Source organism: Ruditapes philippinarum, unplaced genomic scaffold (assembly GCF_026571515.1).
Source record: "Ruditapes philippinarum isolate M1 unplaced genomic scaffold, ASM2657151v2 ctg3987_1_1_1_1, whole genome shotgun sequence".
NCBI lineage: Eukaryota > Metazoa > Mollusca > Bivalvia > Venerida > Veneridae > Ruditapes > Ruditapes philippinarum.
This window is the reverse complement of record NW_026862515.1, coordinates 90160-110156: the sequence shown is the minus strand read 5'-3', so window position 1 is coordinate 110156 and position 19997 is coordinate 90160. Positions and strand designations below refer to the sequence as shown.

At 32.9% G+C, this 19997-nt stretch overlaps 2 protein-coding genes across 2 annotated transcripts in view; one reads left to right on the top strand and one right to left on the bottom strand.

The window, feature by feature from the left end:
• Positions 1-5476, bottom strand: part of LOC132719343 (putative ATP-dependent RNA helicase DHX57) — a 40705-nt gene extending 35229 nt beyond the window's left edge. Inside the window, exon 1 of the mRNA XM_060703107.1 lies at positions 5079-5476. Coding sequence (XP_060559090.1) covers positions 5079-5392 — 314 coding nt within the window. The 5' untranslated portion in view covers positions 5393-5476. The remainder of the gene's footprint in view (positions 1-5078) is intronic.
• A 2042-nt stretch (positions 5477-7518) lies between these two features.
• LOC132719341 (ADP-ribose glycohydrolase MACROD2-like) lies at positions 7519-18277 on the top strand. Its single transcript, XM_060703105.1, has 10 exons — positions 7519-7867; positions 10514-10633; positions 11250-11384; positions 12335-12430; positions 12636-12656; positions 13626-13729; positions 14321-14351; positions 14732-14811; positions 15727-15823; positions 16218-18277. The coding sequence occupies exons 1-10, from the start codon at positions 7606-7608 to the stop codon at positions 16643-16645; spliced, it is 1374 nt and encodes a 457-aa protein (XP_060559088.1). The 5' UTR covers positions 7519-7605; the 3' UTR covers positions 16646-18277.
• Positions 18278-19997: the final 1720 nt, after the last annotated feature.

Genomic DNA, 19997 nt, shown 5'->3' with positions numbered 1-19997 from the left:
AAGAGGCTTATGAAGATAAACATAAAAACGAAACAGCACATTCTACAAGAGCTTTAGGTCCAAATTCTCAACGCTGCAGATTGGTCAAAAGAAAACACCTTCGTTAAATTTTATTTGAAACAAGTAACTCCAAGTGATCTCACTGTGTAGTTCAACGTCGCTGTATAGTTCAACCTAAGAAGATGGATTTTTTTTCTACATTTTTAAATCACAGTTTATTCCCGACGGATTTTGTGTGGAATTGATTTTTGAGAAGATTATATGGTTTTATGTATACATGTACATGTATATATGGGATATACAGAAGTTTTATAAAAGTTTGTTATTCAAGAAGAAGAATGTTTTAAAATAAAAAAGGAGAAAAGAGAGAAGTCTTTTGTTCAGAGAATTGTAATATTTGCAACTTGACTTAAATAACCACCGGTTTATAAGAATCTTACACCGGCTGCCGGTACAGACCGGAATATCTGTCGAGTTTCCGCTTAATAGTTACCTGAGAGCTAGATATTCCCGTCTGTACCAACAGCCGGTGTTTGATTCTTTTTCTTGCATATTACATGTCAAATATTTTCGGAACAGAAATTATGAAAACTGATGTATATATATCGCACTTTTTTCTTATAGTAGCGTATGAACATACAACTTCATTCATAAAGGAAAAATGACGTCATCCTAAGAACGCGATTCATTCATTAAAGGCGCGTGTCAATGACGTCATTTAAAGCACGCGTCTTGTCTTACATGGGGGGTGTAAGACAGAGTTTTCTAGCACCGGTGTAAACGGTAGATAATCCTGTCTGAGATGCAAGAATATAAGAATCTTACACCGGCTGCCGGTACAGACTGGAATATCTAGCTCGAGAGTAACTGTTTACAGCGGTAACGAGGCTCTGTCGAGTTTCTGCTAAACAGTTACCAGAGAGCTAGATATTCCCGTCTGTACTGACAGCCGGTGTTTGATTCTTTTTCTTGCATGTTACATGTCAATTTTTTTCGGAACAGAAATTATGAAAACTGATATTCTCATTACGCACTTTTTTCTTATAGTAGCGTATGAACATACAACTTCATTCATAACGGAAAAATGACGTCATTTTAAGAACGCGATTCATTCATAAAAGGCGCGCATCAATGACGTAATTTAAAGCACGCGACTTGTCTTACATGGGGATGTAAGACAGAGTTTTCCAGCACCGGTGTAAACGGTAGATAATCCTGTCTGAGATGCAAGAAAATCCTGTCTGAGATGCAAGAAATATTATATATCTAATATGTTCAACCGGCGTTTGCATATTTTACATGTTCAAACGACGTTTGCAAATTAGACAATACGGGGAATGACATGGGATTACGTCAAATATAACTTTGCTAATGGAATTGTAAATGAGTTAGGGACGGGAATGGCATGTAAAAAGACATATCCTCTATTATTTTACCTCAACATGTATTTCCAGTGAAAAAAAATGATAGGAAAAAGTAAAAACTATCGGCGTTTGCTTTGCGAAAAAAACATTTGTGTCGAAGTGTTCTAAAAAACTACTAAAGTCTAGTAAAGACTACTCACATAATATAAAAGCTTAATTTACGCCGGGTCCTAAGGTCTATGTCTTATTTTTGTGCTCGCAGTGGAACAACAGATATCTGCAAATATTTGCTGAAATGTTAAATCGGTGTTTGCATTTGTGGTCACGTGACAAAACTTGTTCATCCAGGGTGAATAACAGCTTTTGATAAACTGAATACAGTCATTCATGATAAAAGCCCTATCTACTTAATGAGAACTAGGTAATAAATGATATCCCAGTAAACCATGGACTATTTTATTCAAAATCATGAACATGTTTGGTGAACACATAATGTCCATACCTAGATTCTTGTCAGCAAACAATTTGTCCAAAAAGGTTAAGCCCTTCCAGTTAAGAAAAACTGCTGAAAAATATTAATATATACCTTACTTGACAAAGCTGTGACCTTTCCTCCAAAACATTTTAGCACTTTCACTCAGTTGTGGAAAGACTGATTGCTCTAGTAATTACTTTAACTTGTCAGAGTCACACTCTCTTGTTCTTTTCAGAAAAAAAATTGGCAAAATCATTGCTGTTTGATGTAATTTAAAAGGAGAGACCCCCTATCCAGGCCACACTCCACTTTCATTTATTTGACCTTTAATGTCAAGGTCAAATTAAGGTCAAGTTCAATAAAACCTTCTATAAGTATAATGTCTTGTCCTAAGGATTTTCATGCCCAAGTATGAAGATTAGTTACAAATCCATAGCCAATTATATATTGCAAAAAAACTGTGAAATTACAATAATATGACCTTCAACATCAAGGTCATTTATGAGTCAAGATTGAATTGTGTTTGATCTCCTTTGAGACATTGTCCTTAAGGTAATAATGCTCAAGTATAATGACATTCTATTCTAAATAACAAAGTTATAGTCAATTATAGCAAAATCAAGCAAACTTCAATAATTTGAACTTTAAGGTCAAGGTCATTGATGAGTGAACTTCACACTTAATTTGGTCTGCTTGAAGGTCTTGTCCAAACGGCAAAGAATTGTTGTGTCCAAGTATGATGACAATTCTTTGAAAACGTCAAGACATCAAGTGTCTCTACTTACATTATGTCAGACCTGTACAAACTGCCACCAAAGTATAAACTTTGATGTTCAGTATGCTAGCTGGGGAGCTTCCTCACAAGAAAGAGTCCAAAGTCCCTAGCGGGTTTTGAACTCACAGCAGTGGAGGGCAAGTGGTTTATAAGTCAAAGACCTAGACCACTGAGCTACGGACACACCCTTCAATTTGTTAGTGTATAAATCATGCAGCAAGATACAGTCGAAACTTAAAATGTATCAAACTTGCTTCAGTTTAAGTTAACTTTGTATCGAAGGAGAGACAGGCGGTTCAACCTCTATATATGCAGGCCTCGACAAATCTACTCGTCAGCTAGCATTTCCTAGTAAAAGTTCGGGTCAGGCAAATGAAAATATTCATTAAAAAAATCAAATAGCAAACGCCATTTTAATCGTTACACTGCCAACAGAAAACCGGAAACTGACATTATGACTGTCAACAGAAAACCGGAAACTGACCTTATGACTAAGTATAAAAATTTACCGAATGTGTATGATGAATCAATTCTGTAAGACAGCAGCATTTTTATACTTAGCCATGAGGTAGATATTTTAGCCAAGTGTGTTAAAATTTGAATGGAATAAGTATTCAGGCTATGTTGAAGATCATATAATAAAAGCATAATAAACATTATTGAACAAAATGTAAATTGAATAAAGCCAATTATACTGATATAGACCAGCAATTAGTAAATTTGAGCTTTGTGTTTGATTTTTACAAATTTTGTTCGTCAAAATGCAGGGCGAGTGCATTTTATGAAGGACAAGTAAATTTGGAGGGTCCTTCAGCGAGTAGCCCTAAATACATTCACCGAGGCCTGATATGCCAATAAGCGGTACAAGTCAACCCGGCCCCAATTCAACCTGGCCCCAAGTCAACCCGACCCCAAATTGGTCAACCCGGCCCCAAACCAATGTTATTTCTGGTCAACCCGGCCCCATTTTTTTATTATTTATTTTGCATGAAAATGTAAACACTTATCAGGAAATAAAATAAAAATTAACAACAAAAAAAGTTCAACGATGATATCTTTTATTATTTATTTTATATGAAAACTATCAACATTAACAAACAAGCAAATATATATTTTCTATGAAAATCATGGACTTAATACATATAATTTTACAACGAAAAAGAATGTCATTTATATGTTTGTTTAGTATTTACATGGATTTATTACAAAGGTAAAGTTTTTTGACGGTAGCTATTATAAATGTATGCACAATATCTAAGTGTTGTCATATGATAAGTTAACACGTTCATTTAGAAAAAAAGAATAAAAAGAAAAATAGTAATGCTGGTAAATTTACTAAAAGTAGAAAGAGTAATTTCATTTCTACTTGATAATATTCTCGCAAAGCAATGGACGGTATCTGGAATATTATTTATACTTGATTGTATATATATCAATTTAGATAACGTATGTCTTTAATTGTGTGAAAGTTTTGATAAGTGCGATAATGCAATTATCGCTGGCCCCACAGGTGGGTAACGATTTGCACGTGTCAATAGATTTGTCCACAACAATAAATTTATTAATTATTTATTTATTGAATGACAATACACATTGTTATACATATTAAATCAAGATTAATTCAATTCAATATTTTATTTGGCATTAAACTACATATAGCCATTATTACATACAAAATGTTTTCAGAGAAGTTATTAACAACATATCTTCATGAGACTTAGGAATTAACAATATTAGATATGAGATATATACCTAATGTTGAAATAAATTGTTAAGTCAAGATTTATATATTTTGCATTTCAGAAAGGGGGCAATTTTACATTTTTCTAAGACTGTACATAAATCTCGAAAAACTATCCAGAGATTATTGAGTTTTATAGTATTCACCTTTTTTGTTGTAATTTGTCACAGAATGAACCTGTGATTTGTTATATTTTGTAGTTTTATCATAGAAAATAAATCGGATCATTTCTGTTTCACGAACAACATTGATCAATTATGCTTTTGAAATTAATTATAAATGAGCCTGTAATATACATAATAGATACTAAATAAATAAATGCAGACTTACCTGTTTTACACTTGCGATGCTGCCATCCATCACAGGTATCATCATACAACAAAATGACTTAAATGGTGTTCTTTGAAAAAAATATATTTTGGGGCCGGAATGACCAATTTTGGGGCCTCACTGACCAATTTTGGGGCAGCATTGACCAAATAAAAATACTGTGGGGCCGGATTGACCAAATTTTGGGCCGGGTTGACCAATTTTGAGGCCGGGTTGACTTGGGGCCGGGTTAACTTGGGGCCGGGTTGACTGTAATTCGCCAATAAGCATAATTGAAAAAATGAATTGACCTGGATGCAAATGTAAAAACAAGGCCCATTTCCCTGCTATTTGCTATACTACCACTATAAGTCATAACTGGTGAATGGTAAAGAGCTAAAACCAAAGCAATACCCTCTACTTCTTGAACCGCGTGAACTATCTCGCCTAATCTCTGGTTCTTGTCGTGTATATTGCTGATTAGACCTCCCTTCATGAAAATCATATGACTCCCCATCATCATCATCATAAGCATCATATATATCGTCATCATCATACAAGTTAGCTCCACCTTTCCTGCCACTTGCTCCTGATGACCCTCCTAATTTGGGCTTAGGGGGCTCAGGTTGTGTGAAACCACGACCTCTTCCCCGCCCCCGGTTACCACGATTATTGCGTCCGCCACCACGATTTGGGCGCCCCCCTCGCTTAACAACTCTTTTGTCCATTTCATTCTTTTTTAAACAACTGCCAACTGACTTATCGGCAATTATCTTACTACTTTTTTTCCCTTTTTTTGTTTTTTTTTTTCTGCCACGAACTTTTACTTCTTCACCGGTTATACCTCCTTTTTGAAGAGTAAGAAAGGCTTGCTTCGATAAGAAACTACGATTTATTAAAAAAATATTTTTTTTACAGTTTCCGTGTTGCCTAGAAAATTCTTTACATAATAAAATGAAGAATTTTATATTATTAAAAATAGAATCAACAGGAATAGCAATAAAAAACTACAATAAGCAATAATTGTCCTTGACATAAACAAGGGCGTAGCTTCCATTACGCACAATACGCAATTGCGTATAAAAAATTCCGAAGGTAAAAAAATAAAGTTGAGAAAATCTAAGTTTTAATGGTTTCATCGCAATAGATTTAGATCTCCTTTTCAGGCGTCATACTGTTTACTACAAAGTGTAAACTATGATTGCGTCACTCTATCGTATGACGTTTCTATTAATTATCGTTATATATGTGCAATAGAAATTTAAATTTTTTTGTTAACTCGAAGCATTTACAAACTTATTGCCGAGGGATAAATGAAAAGCTCAGCATTAATTTATCTACAAACTAGGCTCATAATAACTTATCGTTGGTTAAATTCTCAGAAAATAAAGATTATTAAGACTTTTCTTAAAGATTTAGACCAATCCTTTCTAAATCGTTTCCTTTGGAATAGCTCTATTTTAAAACGACTTTAAATCTTTTAAGTTCTAGATCAAGATTTTAAGAATCATCAACTCGGGGCAAAATTTAATTTTTGTTGTGTAATTAGTTGTCAAAATGAAAAGAAACAGAGGCCAAATTCCAGGACAAGCGACCCTTTTTATGGTCCTAAAACAGGACCCCATTCAAGTCGATAATGAATCTGACCAGGTAGAAACTAAACAGAATTCACAAGACCTGGCATGTGACCCTCCTGTGATCAGCAAATCAGACAACTATATCGCGCCTCCTTCTCCCCCTTCTTCTCCGCCCACCTTCACCTTTTTGTCTCCCCCTGCTTCTTCTCCCCTCGACAACCTCTAGAAGCTCCCTGGGAGCACGATTCCTGGATATCGGAAGTATTAATATCAGAAGCCGACTAAGAATGCCAGATTCTAAGAAAATGTAGTCCTCACCGAACGGTTCGAGCCACATACAGGTTGGGTTGCACCTCTCAGAGAACTCGAAAAAAGCACCCATCTACTTAAGGTACATCATTTATTTGATGGGGTATTTTGTGCTCCATGTTTCGCCTTTAATGCGGCTGAAAATGTGGTTGTTGCTCGTCCGTTGATTGACTGGAGCAACGCAAGAAAAGTCGTTAATCGGCACACAAACTCAAAAGAACACATGAATTCCATCACAAGAGCCGGCCACATTTTTTGTGGGCAACAAAATATATCTATGAGTAAGTCCGTTACTTTCTCATCACCGCCTGAGGAGACCTATAGAGTGATCATTAGACCATTTAATATCTCGTTGTATCTGGTAATTTCCCTACTTTCTTACGATGGAATAGAATTGTTCTCAGAGTATAATTTTTCTTGTGCATTTGGAAATAATACATACACTTGGATAAATAAGACTGAAGGCTTAAGAGAAAAACCGTTCTTACCAAACTGATTTGACGAGAAATGCTTAAAAAAACTTGTTATCTGATAAATGCGTTTTACATTTGAACGGGCATTCATACATAAACCAATTTCATGATCTGCATCCTTAATTAAACTTCACATCGAAAAATGTTTGTGTATGTTTATATGCACGTGTAAAATAAGAAAACTACAAGGCGTACACTGCCTTTTCTTTACAAATCTGTACGAAGTTATAATGAAATAAGTTAGAAAGTAAAACGAGCAGCTATATGTTAATCAATTTATGGGGAAAAAATGACTTGAAAATGCTTCATGCTTTACGTGCAAAAGGTGCTTCAAGACATGCCAGAGCCCACGATTTAACATATAATTTTTCAAAATTTTCCGGGGGAGACCCCCCGTACCCCTACCAGCACGCTCCCCCTCTCGGCACTTCGTGCCTCGCTTTGCGTATATTTTTTCAAGCCCTAGCTACGCCCCTGCATAAAGATAATCGTGTGAGCTGAATACTGAATCCATTAAACATGACGTATCGAATGTGCCCACAATTTCTTTGGCAAGGAAGACAAATCGAAATCGAAATCTAAATGTTACGTATTGGTTTTATCAATTCTGCTTCTAAGCTTTTATATTCATGTAATAAAGGTAAAGTAGGTGCGAGTGTCATTTCCCAGTTTTCAATAGCTTCACTGTTAACCACTACAACATTCATATTGCACGTGAAAATGAGCTCTGCATTAAAAACTGCAGAGAAAGACAAGAATGCAAAGAAATCTCTGTTTAATAATGAAAGCAAAGAAAAGAAAATCACAAGAAGTGTAGCAAGTGAAGCAGAGCGCAATTGGAAAGGTATACACTATAATTAATGAATATACATGTGTATATCTATATATTTTAAAATGTATTTTCACTTTCTTTTTATTGGAGAGGTCATCAGACCATTTTTGCGTATCTGATTGTAGTGAACGAATCTCATTTAAAGGCTTAAGCCTAAAATCATTAGGAGCAGTCTACAAAAATTGTTTTGCGCATTGCTCCGTTTCAAAATACGACTTAACTTAAACGGAAATTTAACATCGAAGTGAACAAATCGGTACATAGAAAAATCGGAAAATATCATTTACGATACTAAGCGCTACGTGGATGTTTCATTCCGTTTTAATCTTTTAAATTGTATAAATCGATTACGATCGTATTGTTTTCTGAATAGCGTTTTACTGTTTCATGTTCCGATAAATAGTAACAGTGAACATTATAGCTTCAATATCACCATGCACTATTATATGACCGAGTGAACTGTGTACCGAAATTTTGCTGCATTTTAAACTTTTGAACCGGTATGACTAAATAATGCAACGGAGATATTTTGGCGCAAATGGCACATATTTAACAAATATTGTGGTTGGACGCATACAGCATTATATACTGTTTATTCCAATCAAATGATATAAACATTTTTTATGTAAATCTGGGACTTAAAATTGTTTGATTAACAAACTTTATTCCCGTTTTGAAAAATGTAGAGGAAATGTTTCCATAACCTTACCAAAACATTAACCGAAAATGTGCTTATTGAATTTTATTAGAAACTTTAATTTTGATACTAATTTTAATATATATTTCACAGGGAGAGAAAAATGTGCAGCCTGACCGGGACTCGAACCCGGGACTCTCGGAATACCGTACCGCGGCTCTACCGACTGAGCTTTCCGGCAGCTTACACATCTTCTCCCCTAAATAGTGAAGTCAGTTCTGAACTGTGACATACTCCCCCGCTATATTGAAATTCGTCCTCAAATTTCTAATGGGGAAAGAGAACAATGTGAAATTGAACTCGGGGCTTATACCATCACGGCCCAAGTTGGGCGCCAAATGTCACAGGGTGAGAAAAACGTGCAGCCTGACCGGGACTCGAACCCGGGACCCTCGGAATACCGTTCCGCGGCTCTACCGACTATAGTTTTTATAAGATCACATTGTCTGTTTGTTTTGAAACATAATATATATAACCCTGTCGCTGATGGTTGATCTATCCTCAAGTTACTTTATACTTGGAGGTACTTTTTACAAGAATTATACAAATATTACAAATAGTGCGTACATGAGTAATTTCTGTGGTATTGCAGGTGTTTTCCGCATTAATTTCATACAAAATATGGCATAATCTTATTCACACAAATGCTTTTTACACATAAAATCCAGTAGTTTTATTAACCATTTGGACCTAACATGACATTTTTAATTTGTGTGGCTATGTTTATCAATTTTTTCCCTTTTGCTGTGTGATAACTGATAAATATTGATTTTTGTACTGTATAAATAGTAATGACCCATTTACATATGCTTTTAACTTTTGATTGTTAAACTTTTTTCCAACAATCAATCACAATGCTGTTTTTGACTTATCTAAACTTTTACAGTGTTTAAGTTAAATATTTAGTCTAAATAATTCTTCAAAACATTCCTTTTATGAAAGTATCATGAGGCAGTTAATAAGCATTGTCCTGAACAAAGACCATTTTCTTTAACGTCCTGTTGTCTCCTCAAGGGGTTTGACATTAATTTGAGATAAATTGATACTTAGATAAATTATTGTATTTTTTTTTGCCACTGAGTATATTTAGAGTAATTGAACAATCTGTATAATCAAGGTTTACTTAAAGGGCAAGTTGGAAATACATGAGCTGTAATGATGGCTTCAAAATTGACACACTTTACTTACAGTGTACTTACCAATGCAAAATTCATGATAATGGCAAGTTAAATAAATGGTCACAGGTGCTTCTATTTTCCCAGTTATTTCCCTTCTTAGTATTTTGAAATATGTATGGCATACCCTAATACTGTAACTTGAATATAAGTTTTATCTATACATGTACATCAATATAAAGTACATGCTCTTGGCAAATTACATGACTTTGGCACCTATATTCCCTCTGTAATTTTCTTTTTTAATACTGAAAATAGATTTTTTTTATAGTTAATCTGTCAAGTTGGATATGTCTTAAGTTTTATCTGTACCAATTGGTAACTACTCTGCAAGGCACAGGGCGAAAAATTTTGTGTTTTCCAAACACATGTTCTTGTTTAGTCTGGTCAGGATCCATGCTGTTCGCTCTCAGTTTCTCTACTTGTAATAGGGTTTGTAAGCGAACTGCATGAATCCTGATCAGACTGCGCGTATGCGCAGGCTGGTCTGGATCCATGCTGGTAGCAAACACACTATGTTGGTTTTGTCGTGACGCGGCTCATATGATTTGGTACTCTATTCAGCCTTCAAGGCCTTATAGAGATATCCATTTTCCTAAATGATATTTTAGTTGAGAGAATGTTACATGGCTTGTTAATACATTGTACTTGTAAAAGAAGATTATCACTGGTAAGATATTGCAAAGAAACTGTGGTAAAATATCAAGGTTATCTCCTACAAGTACTAGTATACTTTTAATTTTTTAACAGAATGTACTCAGGACAAAAATTAATAATTTATTTCAGAGCATTATTTGAAGCTTCCATTAGACGAGAAGAGGAAAGAGTATAGTTGTGGGAAGAAATATGTTCTACTTGATGAGATAGAGTCATGGTCAAGTTATGCTTCAAAACTGAAAACAAAAGGCAAGCAGAGTCTAATTTATTCAATGTTACATTAAAAGCTGCATACCTCCAGATGAGCCAAAATATTTCAAGAAATTCAATCTTCAGAAAAGTTTACATGTACGAAGATCTAATTTGTAAGAAAAGTAAAAAGATTAAATATTCAAGTAACAATTTACTTGTTAAGTGTGATAAAGACCAATTTTGGATTATCTATCCTTATATTTCTATTGAGTGACTTATAAAGTAACAGCTAGGTTTTGTATATTTTGACCTCTTTTTTGGTAAATGACACAAACTTTAAGTGCTGTTTACAATGTGTAAATTACTTTCTTTGTTCACCTGACAATATTTTACTTTTAAATACATTTTCAAAATTTTCATGAAAAATGGCGTAAACATGGAGGCATTCTGCTTTAAATATTGGATTCGGGGAATATTTCTTTCTCTTTATTTACAATGTATTGGTCTTTAATTTTAACTTTTCTGTTCGATTTTTGTTTTGGATGATTTTGAAATAAAGGACTAACTTTTCTGTTTGATTTTTGTCTTGGATGATTTTGAAATAAAGGACATGTAATATGAAAGGCCATATTAAGATTCTATAATATTTAAGTGTAGTTTTCTAATGATATAGATCGAGTGAGCTCATCATTTGATGTAGACGAAGAGTTAAACATGAAGATATCATTGTGGCGTGGAGATATTACGTGTCTAGAGATTGATGTTATATGTAACGCTGCTAATGGTAGTTTACTGGGAGGTGGAGGAGGTGAGTGTTTATTGTTTTGTTACAGCATTGTATATATTCAGGTCTTTTTTCCCCTTTTCCACAGGTTCCCCTTCCCATGCTAAATTTTGTTCTTATTTACCAATCACCCCCAAAAAATATTCCCAATTTCAATGGTCCTTAGAAAAAAAGGTACCACATTTTTGTATTTCGATTTGGTGTTGCTTAATAGTGTTCTGGAAGCTAAAATAAGATTTATTTAGCTTTATTTAAAGAAATTTAACATATTGAATTCTGGCATATTTTCCCAAACTAGTAAATTTCTGAATAACTTTTTTTCCAAAGTTAGAAAATTTTACGACCTAAATTTCCCAAATTCGCAATGTCCCGAAAAAAGAGGAAAAGAGGCCTAATATTCATTCTGTATAATGATTATAAACTTATTTAACATTTTACATGAACTGAATTTTATGCAAGTACCAGACATAGTTGAAGGAAATCACTTTGAATTATTCCAGATTTTCTCAGATGACCCAGATTTACAACTCTTAATTGCAATTTAATATTGTTTGACTCCTTTAATGAAATTTACATTTTATGATTTACATTATATAAATGATTATCTCTATTACCACTACATTTTTGTACTTAAAATTTCAACAGTAAAAAGCAAGCTGAGTAGTTTATAATATTTGTCTGTCATAATAGAGTGACAAGTAGTTCTTAAGTGTTGTTAAATGGTTTAGTTTGTGCGTGCAAGTTAGCACCTCCAAAAGTACTGATGGGAATGGGTTCAATTTACTTCCCATACTTGTTCTCTGTGATAATCTTACATGATGGGCATAACTCATAACTCTGAATAACTCTTTACAGAGTTATACCCCTTTTCTTAGTGTTGCGCACTGAGAATAGTCAATTGTATTGTCTTACTGGACTGCTCTTGTTTTTATCTATTATGACTGTGTTTATAATTGTTTGTTGTTATATTTCAGTGGATGGTGCTATACACAGGGCAGCGGGGAAGAAATTGTATGAGGAGTGTGTCAAACTTAATGGATGCGATACCGGTAGTGCTAAATTAACAGGAGGTATAAATGTTAGTCTCTTCTTCAAGGTAAAGTAAGATAAGATATATGCCAAATTGCAAACTGAATTTATTATCTGTGGGTATTTCTCACTGTCTGAAGGTGTAATTTTATAAAAGTGATTAAAATGATGTAAATAATTACAGACTGTTATTCAGGTCACAATATACATGTACTAGTAGATTAAAGACTATTTCTCTGATTTCAGGTTACAAGTTACCTGCTAGATGTAAGTATTATTATTATATATGTCAATATAAAAATACATATTTAGAAGTTGACAATACGTACTGTATCTGTGTATGTGTATGACACATACAAACTTGATTTTACAATAAAAAAAGAATGAAACAAAACAATATTAAATTTTAATTTCATAATTTAGATAGTTCTGATTACTTTAACCCAAATTTAAACCATGTAAACCTTTGTAAGCTCAATATGGAGAGAAAAGATTTTCAATCCAGGGCTTCCTGGTTAGAGAGAGGTAATTTCTCTGTGACAGTTGATCTCAGACAATGAGTCTTATGGTCATTTGTCTCTCGATGCTGATTCAGATACTGTTGTGTAATATTATAAGAATCTTACACCGGCTGCAGGTACAGACCGGAATATCTAGCTCAAGGGTAACTGTTTACGGCGGTAAGGAGGCTCTGCCGAGTTTCCGTTTAACAGTTACCCAAGAGCTAGATATGACGTCATTTGATGCACGCGACTTGTCTTACATGGGGGTGTAGGACAGAGTTTTCCAGCACTGGTGTAAACGGTAGATAATCCTGTCTGAGATGCAAGAAGATATGCTCTCTCATTCTCTCTAGTCACATGGGTTTAACTTTAGTGTAAACTTGTCTCTTTGGTCCAAGTTTAATAGAATGCTTTGACATGTTAACATATGCTTTCATACTTATATATATTCAATGATATATTCAATGGTGTTCTAATGATTTCTGACCACTGGTCATTCAAAAAATAGTACATATATCATGTGGGTTAGTTGTCCACTTGTGGAGAAACTGCTAATTACTGGTTAGTTATCAAGGAGAACTGGTTAGGTGGATTGACTGACAAGATGTGAGCGTAAATATGTTAAAATTGGCATAAAAACCAAACCAAGAAGACAACAAGAAGGGAATTATAAATATTGTATGTTTGCTTGCATTGCCTTGTATTATGTGTATTGTATATATGTATTTTTCAGACATTTTACATACAGTTGGTCCTATAGGAGAAAAGCCTGATGCCCTTGCCAGTTGTTACAAGACCTGTCTTGACCTTGCAAAGAAAAATAATCTTCGTTCTATCGTAAGTTTGGGTTATATACTTGATTTTATTCTTCAGTCATGCAACTTTTTAACATGAAAATTTTATGCTTATTACAAACTTGACCATTTTTTCTTGTGAAAAACATAAACAGTGTCTATTCTAGGAGGATTCACCCATATTTTTGAGAATTCACCCCTATTTTTTGAGAGGAAGGGGGGAAATTTTACATAGACAAAGAAGGAAAAAGATCAGCAAATGTAATAAATTCTCACTTTTCGATACAAAATCCCCCCTGTTTTTCGAATCCTAGATAAACACTGACCTAAAGTGGCATGTCGTATCTATTTGATGAAGTTGAAAAATATTATTAAAAATTATCCTTGTTTCACAATTGCTATGACTATCTGATGAAGGTAACTTCTATAAAATCATTGTAACTATTTGTGGAGGAAAATTACTGGTTTAAGAGTCGTCATCCTGTTATACAACACTACTAAATCAATTGCCAGAAGAATTGTCTTTATATTTATAGAATGTATGACTGATTTTCAAAAAATGTTTAAAGTTAATTTTGGAAACTATCAAGAATGTAACTCACATTTCAATGTACCATATTTTATGTATTTTCAGGCATTTCCGTGTATTTCTACTGGAATTTATGGTAAGTAGAGTTCAGCAGTTGCATGTATTTTCATTTAAAGATTTGTTTGTTTGAATGAAAGTATTAAGCTGAGAACAAGTTATTGCAACTTGAATCTGTGTGGTTTTATGTAACAATGACAACTTAAGGAGTAAAAGAATCCTCATAATTTATTAACAAGGTAGTTGAATATTTAAGATTATTGTTAAAGTAGTCATTTTAACCTACTTCCTTGTTTAATCATACCAATTCAGTCATTTTTAGCTCATCAGAACCAAAGGTTTAAAATGAGCAATTGTAAAGGGAGGATGCTGTGTTATCAAGATTCTTATCAAGTTTGTTATTACTTACTGATGAGAATTAGATAAATAAGTGTCAATATATTGTGTTCTTTTTTTCAGGATATGATGTAGAGAAAGCTACACCAGTAGTGATGGAAACAGTTAGAAACTGGCTTCTTACAGAAGATAATGGCAAAAGTGTGAGTCATCCTAAAATATAACAATTGCTTTGTTATTGTCTTTAAGTTGCTACGGTAACATACATATTCTATATATATATAAAGAGAGAGAGCTTATTAACCAAGGTTTGTTGTGCTTCTGGATTATATCAGCCCATTGAAGCAGTATTCAATATTCAAGGCAATAAAGTATTAGAAACAGTGATCCCAAAGATCTTGAAAAATAAAGCAACACTTGTTACCGCTGTTACCCTCAAGCTTAATATACTGGTCTTTGATGACAGCTGTTGTTTGATTCTTTTTCTTTTATATTAAATATTAATTGTGTTTTGGAATGAAATGATGAAAATTAATATTTTCATGTAGCACGTTTTTGTGTCGCCTTGAAAAAGGCGACATATAGGGGTTACTTTTGTTGGCGTCGTTGTCGGCGTCTTCTTAAGCTTGTCCAGAGCATAAGTCAGTCATTATAAGGTGGATTGACTTCAAACTTGGTATGCATGCTTGTTATAATGACCCGAAGTGCAGTGCCCAAGAACCGGTACTCTGCACTTCTTAATTTTTGAGTTATTGCCCTTGTTAATTTTCATACATTTTTGTCCGGGCCATTTCTTCTTATGTATAAAAGCTATGGACTTGAAACATCATAGGATGATAGAAATAATTAAGAAGAAGTGCAGTGCACAAGAACCGGTGCTCTGCACTTCTTATTTATTTAGTCCTTGATAATGAATAATAGTAGAACAAATACCAGTCGGACTAATAGGAAGTTAAGAATTTATCTTAAAACTATAAAACTGAATTTTTATTATCTGGCGTGAATATTCATGTTATTTCTACAAGATGGTTTAATTTTCTACAGTACTTAAGATGTAATTTATTCCTTAATGACATGCAATAATGCCTTTAACTCTCATTGTATTTCTATATTTCCAGATTGACAAGATAATATTCTGTGTATTCCTAATTAAAGATGTCAGTGTTTATCAAGAAAATCTTCAAATGTATTTCCCAGTTGAAAAACCAATTGAAGGTAATTTCACTTTAGAAAATACCACTAAAGTAATATTTGTGTTATGTAATCCTGTTGTTATTTTATAATGACTTCCTCCACCAGTAAAGCTGGAACTTCACCATATGACCTATACTGTGTGGGTGTGACATGAAAACCCAGTGAAACAAACATTTTATGATGAAAAAGATACTTAATTTAAATGAATATACCTCTGGTTTGCTGAAATAGTGCTTCATAATCATTGCAACTTCTTAATTTTCATGGTGGAGTTAGATCACATTTGCCCTATCATACTGTATGCGGTACTCTTGTTGATTTTATTTATTTCAGTCAAAATATTTTAAACGGACAAATTTTGCTTCAGTCAGAAATTTTATTGAAAATATATATTAAATAGCCATTTTCTTTTTAGAAATTCCAGAGAAAAAGAAATCTAAATCTTCAGATTCATCTAAAAATGAAAATAAAGAGCAGAAAGAATCGTCTGAGAAAAAGAAAGCAAAGACTGGAGATTCTGTTAAAAATGAAAGTAAAGAAGAAAAAGAGCAAAAAGAATTATCAGAAAGAAAGAAACTGAAGATTGAAGACTCTGAAAATGCAAATAAAGAAAAGAAAGATCAGAAAGAATTATCAGATATAAAGAAACCAAAGACTGGAGATTCACCGACAAAGGACTCAGAAGAGGTCAAAGAACAGAATGAAAACAAAAGTGAAGAGAAGTCTGTATCAGAGGCTGTTGTAAAAGATGCGGACATTGTGAAAAAAAAGGAGAAGGAAAAAAAGAAGTCCAAAAATAAGAGTGAGAAAGGGAAAGAAGTTGTACAGGAGAGTTATCTTTAGATTTGTTGTTTATGTTTTCAGTGAAGACACACTTATTTTTCATGTAGAACACTTATTTATAGTGTTTTCCCCAGTTAATTGCTACCATTGTTTGTAGATATATTTATTAGTTTGAGATAAACTGATACTCTATAGGAATTAAGTTGATATGTAAGGCCAAAAAGGCTTTGTTTCTGGTCTCAACAAAATGGGAGTGACATAATAAGATAATATAATTATGATGAGAAGGTTTATAATAAAAAGTCTAGTGTGAAATTGATGGTAGGTAGGTAGATCAAAACTGAATGCTTATTTACAGAAAGATTTTTTTTATCATAAGAACTCATTGAGGTCCTTATGTCTAAAGTAATAAAGTTTAAACTTTTACTTAGATCAACTAGTGTACTTTAAAGAAAAGAGAAATGCAAAAAATACTAGGAATTAAAATGAAAATCAATATTTTCATGATTTTAAGCCCGTTCAAAAGTTTTTCATTTTTTGGTCAGTTGGACACTAAAATCATTATTCTAGGAAAATGAAGTGATTGAATGATATGAAATTTTAAACACATTGGTCCTAACCTACATCAAATGGTACACAAATCTCAAGAAAATATTTCCAGTCAAAATTCCTTTCACTTTTTAATAGAACAAACATAAATATGTCTTCTATTCAGCTGTAAATTATCATTACCAACATGCATAATGCTCTATATATGAATGTCATAAACCACTTTAAGTTTCAAACATTTAACAAACACATTGTTTTTCAAAATATTTTTGTGTATTAGGAAACTTGAAAATGTTTGTTAATTATTTAAATGATTAATTTTAAGTTAAAAATCACATGTCAGCTATAAACATACTCTAATTTTTTCAGTCAATATCAATACAGTATCTTCTTTCATTGCTGACATTGGACAGTTATTTATCAAGGTTAGTTTACCAGCATTTTGAATGTGAGAATGACAGTTACAGTATTAAAAATATTTATTTTCCAATTACATTCTTTATAACTGCATTGTTCTTGTGTACCTGTGTCAAGAAAAAGACTACCTGGTGTTTTTGTTTGTGATTTTGATCATTGCTGTTATACAGGGATGGTATTTTTTACTTCAATTCTTTTAATGCATTACATTTATGTATGTCTTAAACATGTGTTAATCTTCACAATGGTTTATTTGGGGGTCTGACTTTGTCATTTTGACTTCAAAGCACATTAAGCCTCAGAAAATTTTCCTTTGAAGGAGATGTAAAACTGGTTTATCACATAAACCACGGCCCTGGTGTGTAATAAAGTCATTTGTTAAAAACAATATTACACTACTTTAATAACACTTTGAAATGACATCATTTGTGCTATAAATAAACATAGCGTTAAAGCGCACTAATGTTAGCATTACACTATAGGCGCATCAATGAAAAATGACTCTTTTTAACAGTTTACCATTCTTATTTTATGTAATGTGATAAAAAGAATATTATATTCATGTTGATTCAATTCTAAATTTATTGAACTCACTGAATAAAACAATATGCTTGCCAAAGGCTCGCATAATATGATTTTATTCAACTTGCTCAATAAATTTAGTACTAAACCTACACTCATTCAATATCCTCTATTTATCCAATGTGTTGATATTAATATGTCACAGCATTATAGATGCCTATCACAAAAAAAAAGCAGCATAGAATGGGAAATAATTTGTCATCAAAGTTACAGAAATTAATCGAAGTGATATATTTGGGTCAGAATAAGATATTAAACCACTTTAACTTTACAGTTAGTATTTGGGAATTTTGTACATTCTGTTAGTATTTGGGAACTTTGTACATTCTGTTAGTATTTGGGAATTTTGTACATTCTGTTAGTATTTGGGAGTTTTGTACATTAAGTTAGTTTTTGGTATTATGTACGTTCAGTTAGTATTGAGAATTATGTACATTCAGTTAGTTTTTGGAATAATATACATTTAGTGAAAATTGGAAAGTATGTACATTTAGTGAAAATTGTGAATTATGTACATTCAGTGAAAATTGGGAAGTATGTACATTCAGTGAAAATTGTGAATTATGTACATTCAGTGAAAATTGGGAAGTATGTACATTCAGTGAAAATTGTGAATTATGTACATTCACTTATTATTTGGGAATTATGTACATTTCGTTAGTATTGGGAATTTATAATGTTCATTCAGATAGTTTTGGGAATTATGTACATTTGGTAACATTGGGTTTGTTGTTGTTTTGTATGTCAGCATTTTGTTGCTTTGTTGAGAGACTGCTTTATATAGGTTTGTTACATGTTTACTGTTGGACAATGTATAACATTGTTTTTGTTGCCTATACTAATATAGAGTAAGTTTAATTATTGTATTCTTGATAATATTTATGAAATGAAATGATAAACCTCTTAATATATATTTAGGTCTCTAAACAATTCAAACTGTTATCATTCTACAGGATGGCAGCTATGTATTTTAAGTCACATTTATAATTTATTAATGAATTTTACCTGTTTATAAAGTTAATTTCCGAATATTTATTAAGATATTATAGTCTACATTATTTTGTCATAGAATTATGCATGATCTTGTTTAAAGCTTGAGATTAACTAGTTACAGTCTTTACTTAGGAAATCAATTAAAGTGCTATTAAAGTATTATTGTTATGATTTATTAAGTATTTGTTATTTTTTATCATCTGGAAGTATTTTTTTACTAAGAGAATGTTAATGGTTTCACTTAAAGATCCTGTAACTCATTTTTTTATGGTTCTATATCATAAGTATGATGCTCAAATGAAGATTTGTCAATATTGTAAGTTCCAAAAAGATATTACCGAATTTACATTTCATGTTAACCCATTACTTCATATACACGCCTTTTAACGCCTTTTTCACCCCCCCCCCCTTTTTTGTTGTCTCAAATGATGAAAACATGCCTTATTTAGGCCCCAAACACTTGTTTTTGTTTGAGAAATGTTGTTAAAAAAAGTGACCTCTTTTTCGGCGCGGCCCCCCAACCAAAAGATACATCAGGGGGTTTGAAGGGGGGCGGAGTCCCCCTCATCGCCAAGAAAATTTTGGACTTGTGAGAGGCTGTAAATGACCCCAGATTGATCATAAGGTAACGTGTAACCAACGCTGAAAAGCATTTGACTCTATCTCAATCCATTGAGAAGTTGCAGCACTTTGAAATCAATTTTGATGGAAAAAATCAACGCAAAATAGTGATTTTTGGCAATTTTGAGATGTCCCCTCATTGCAGGCTTTCTACTGGTCCCTACTTTTCCTACTTTTCCTACTTTTCCCTACTTTTTTCTTTTGATCCCTACTTTGCCCTACTTTTTTCTGAAATAGCCCTATTATCCCT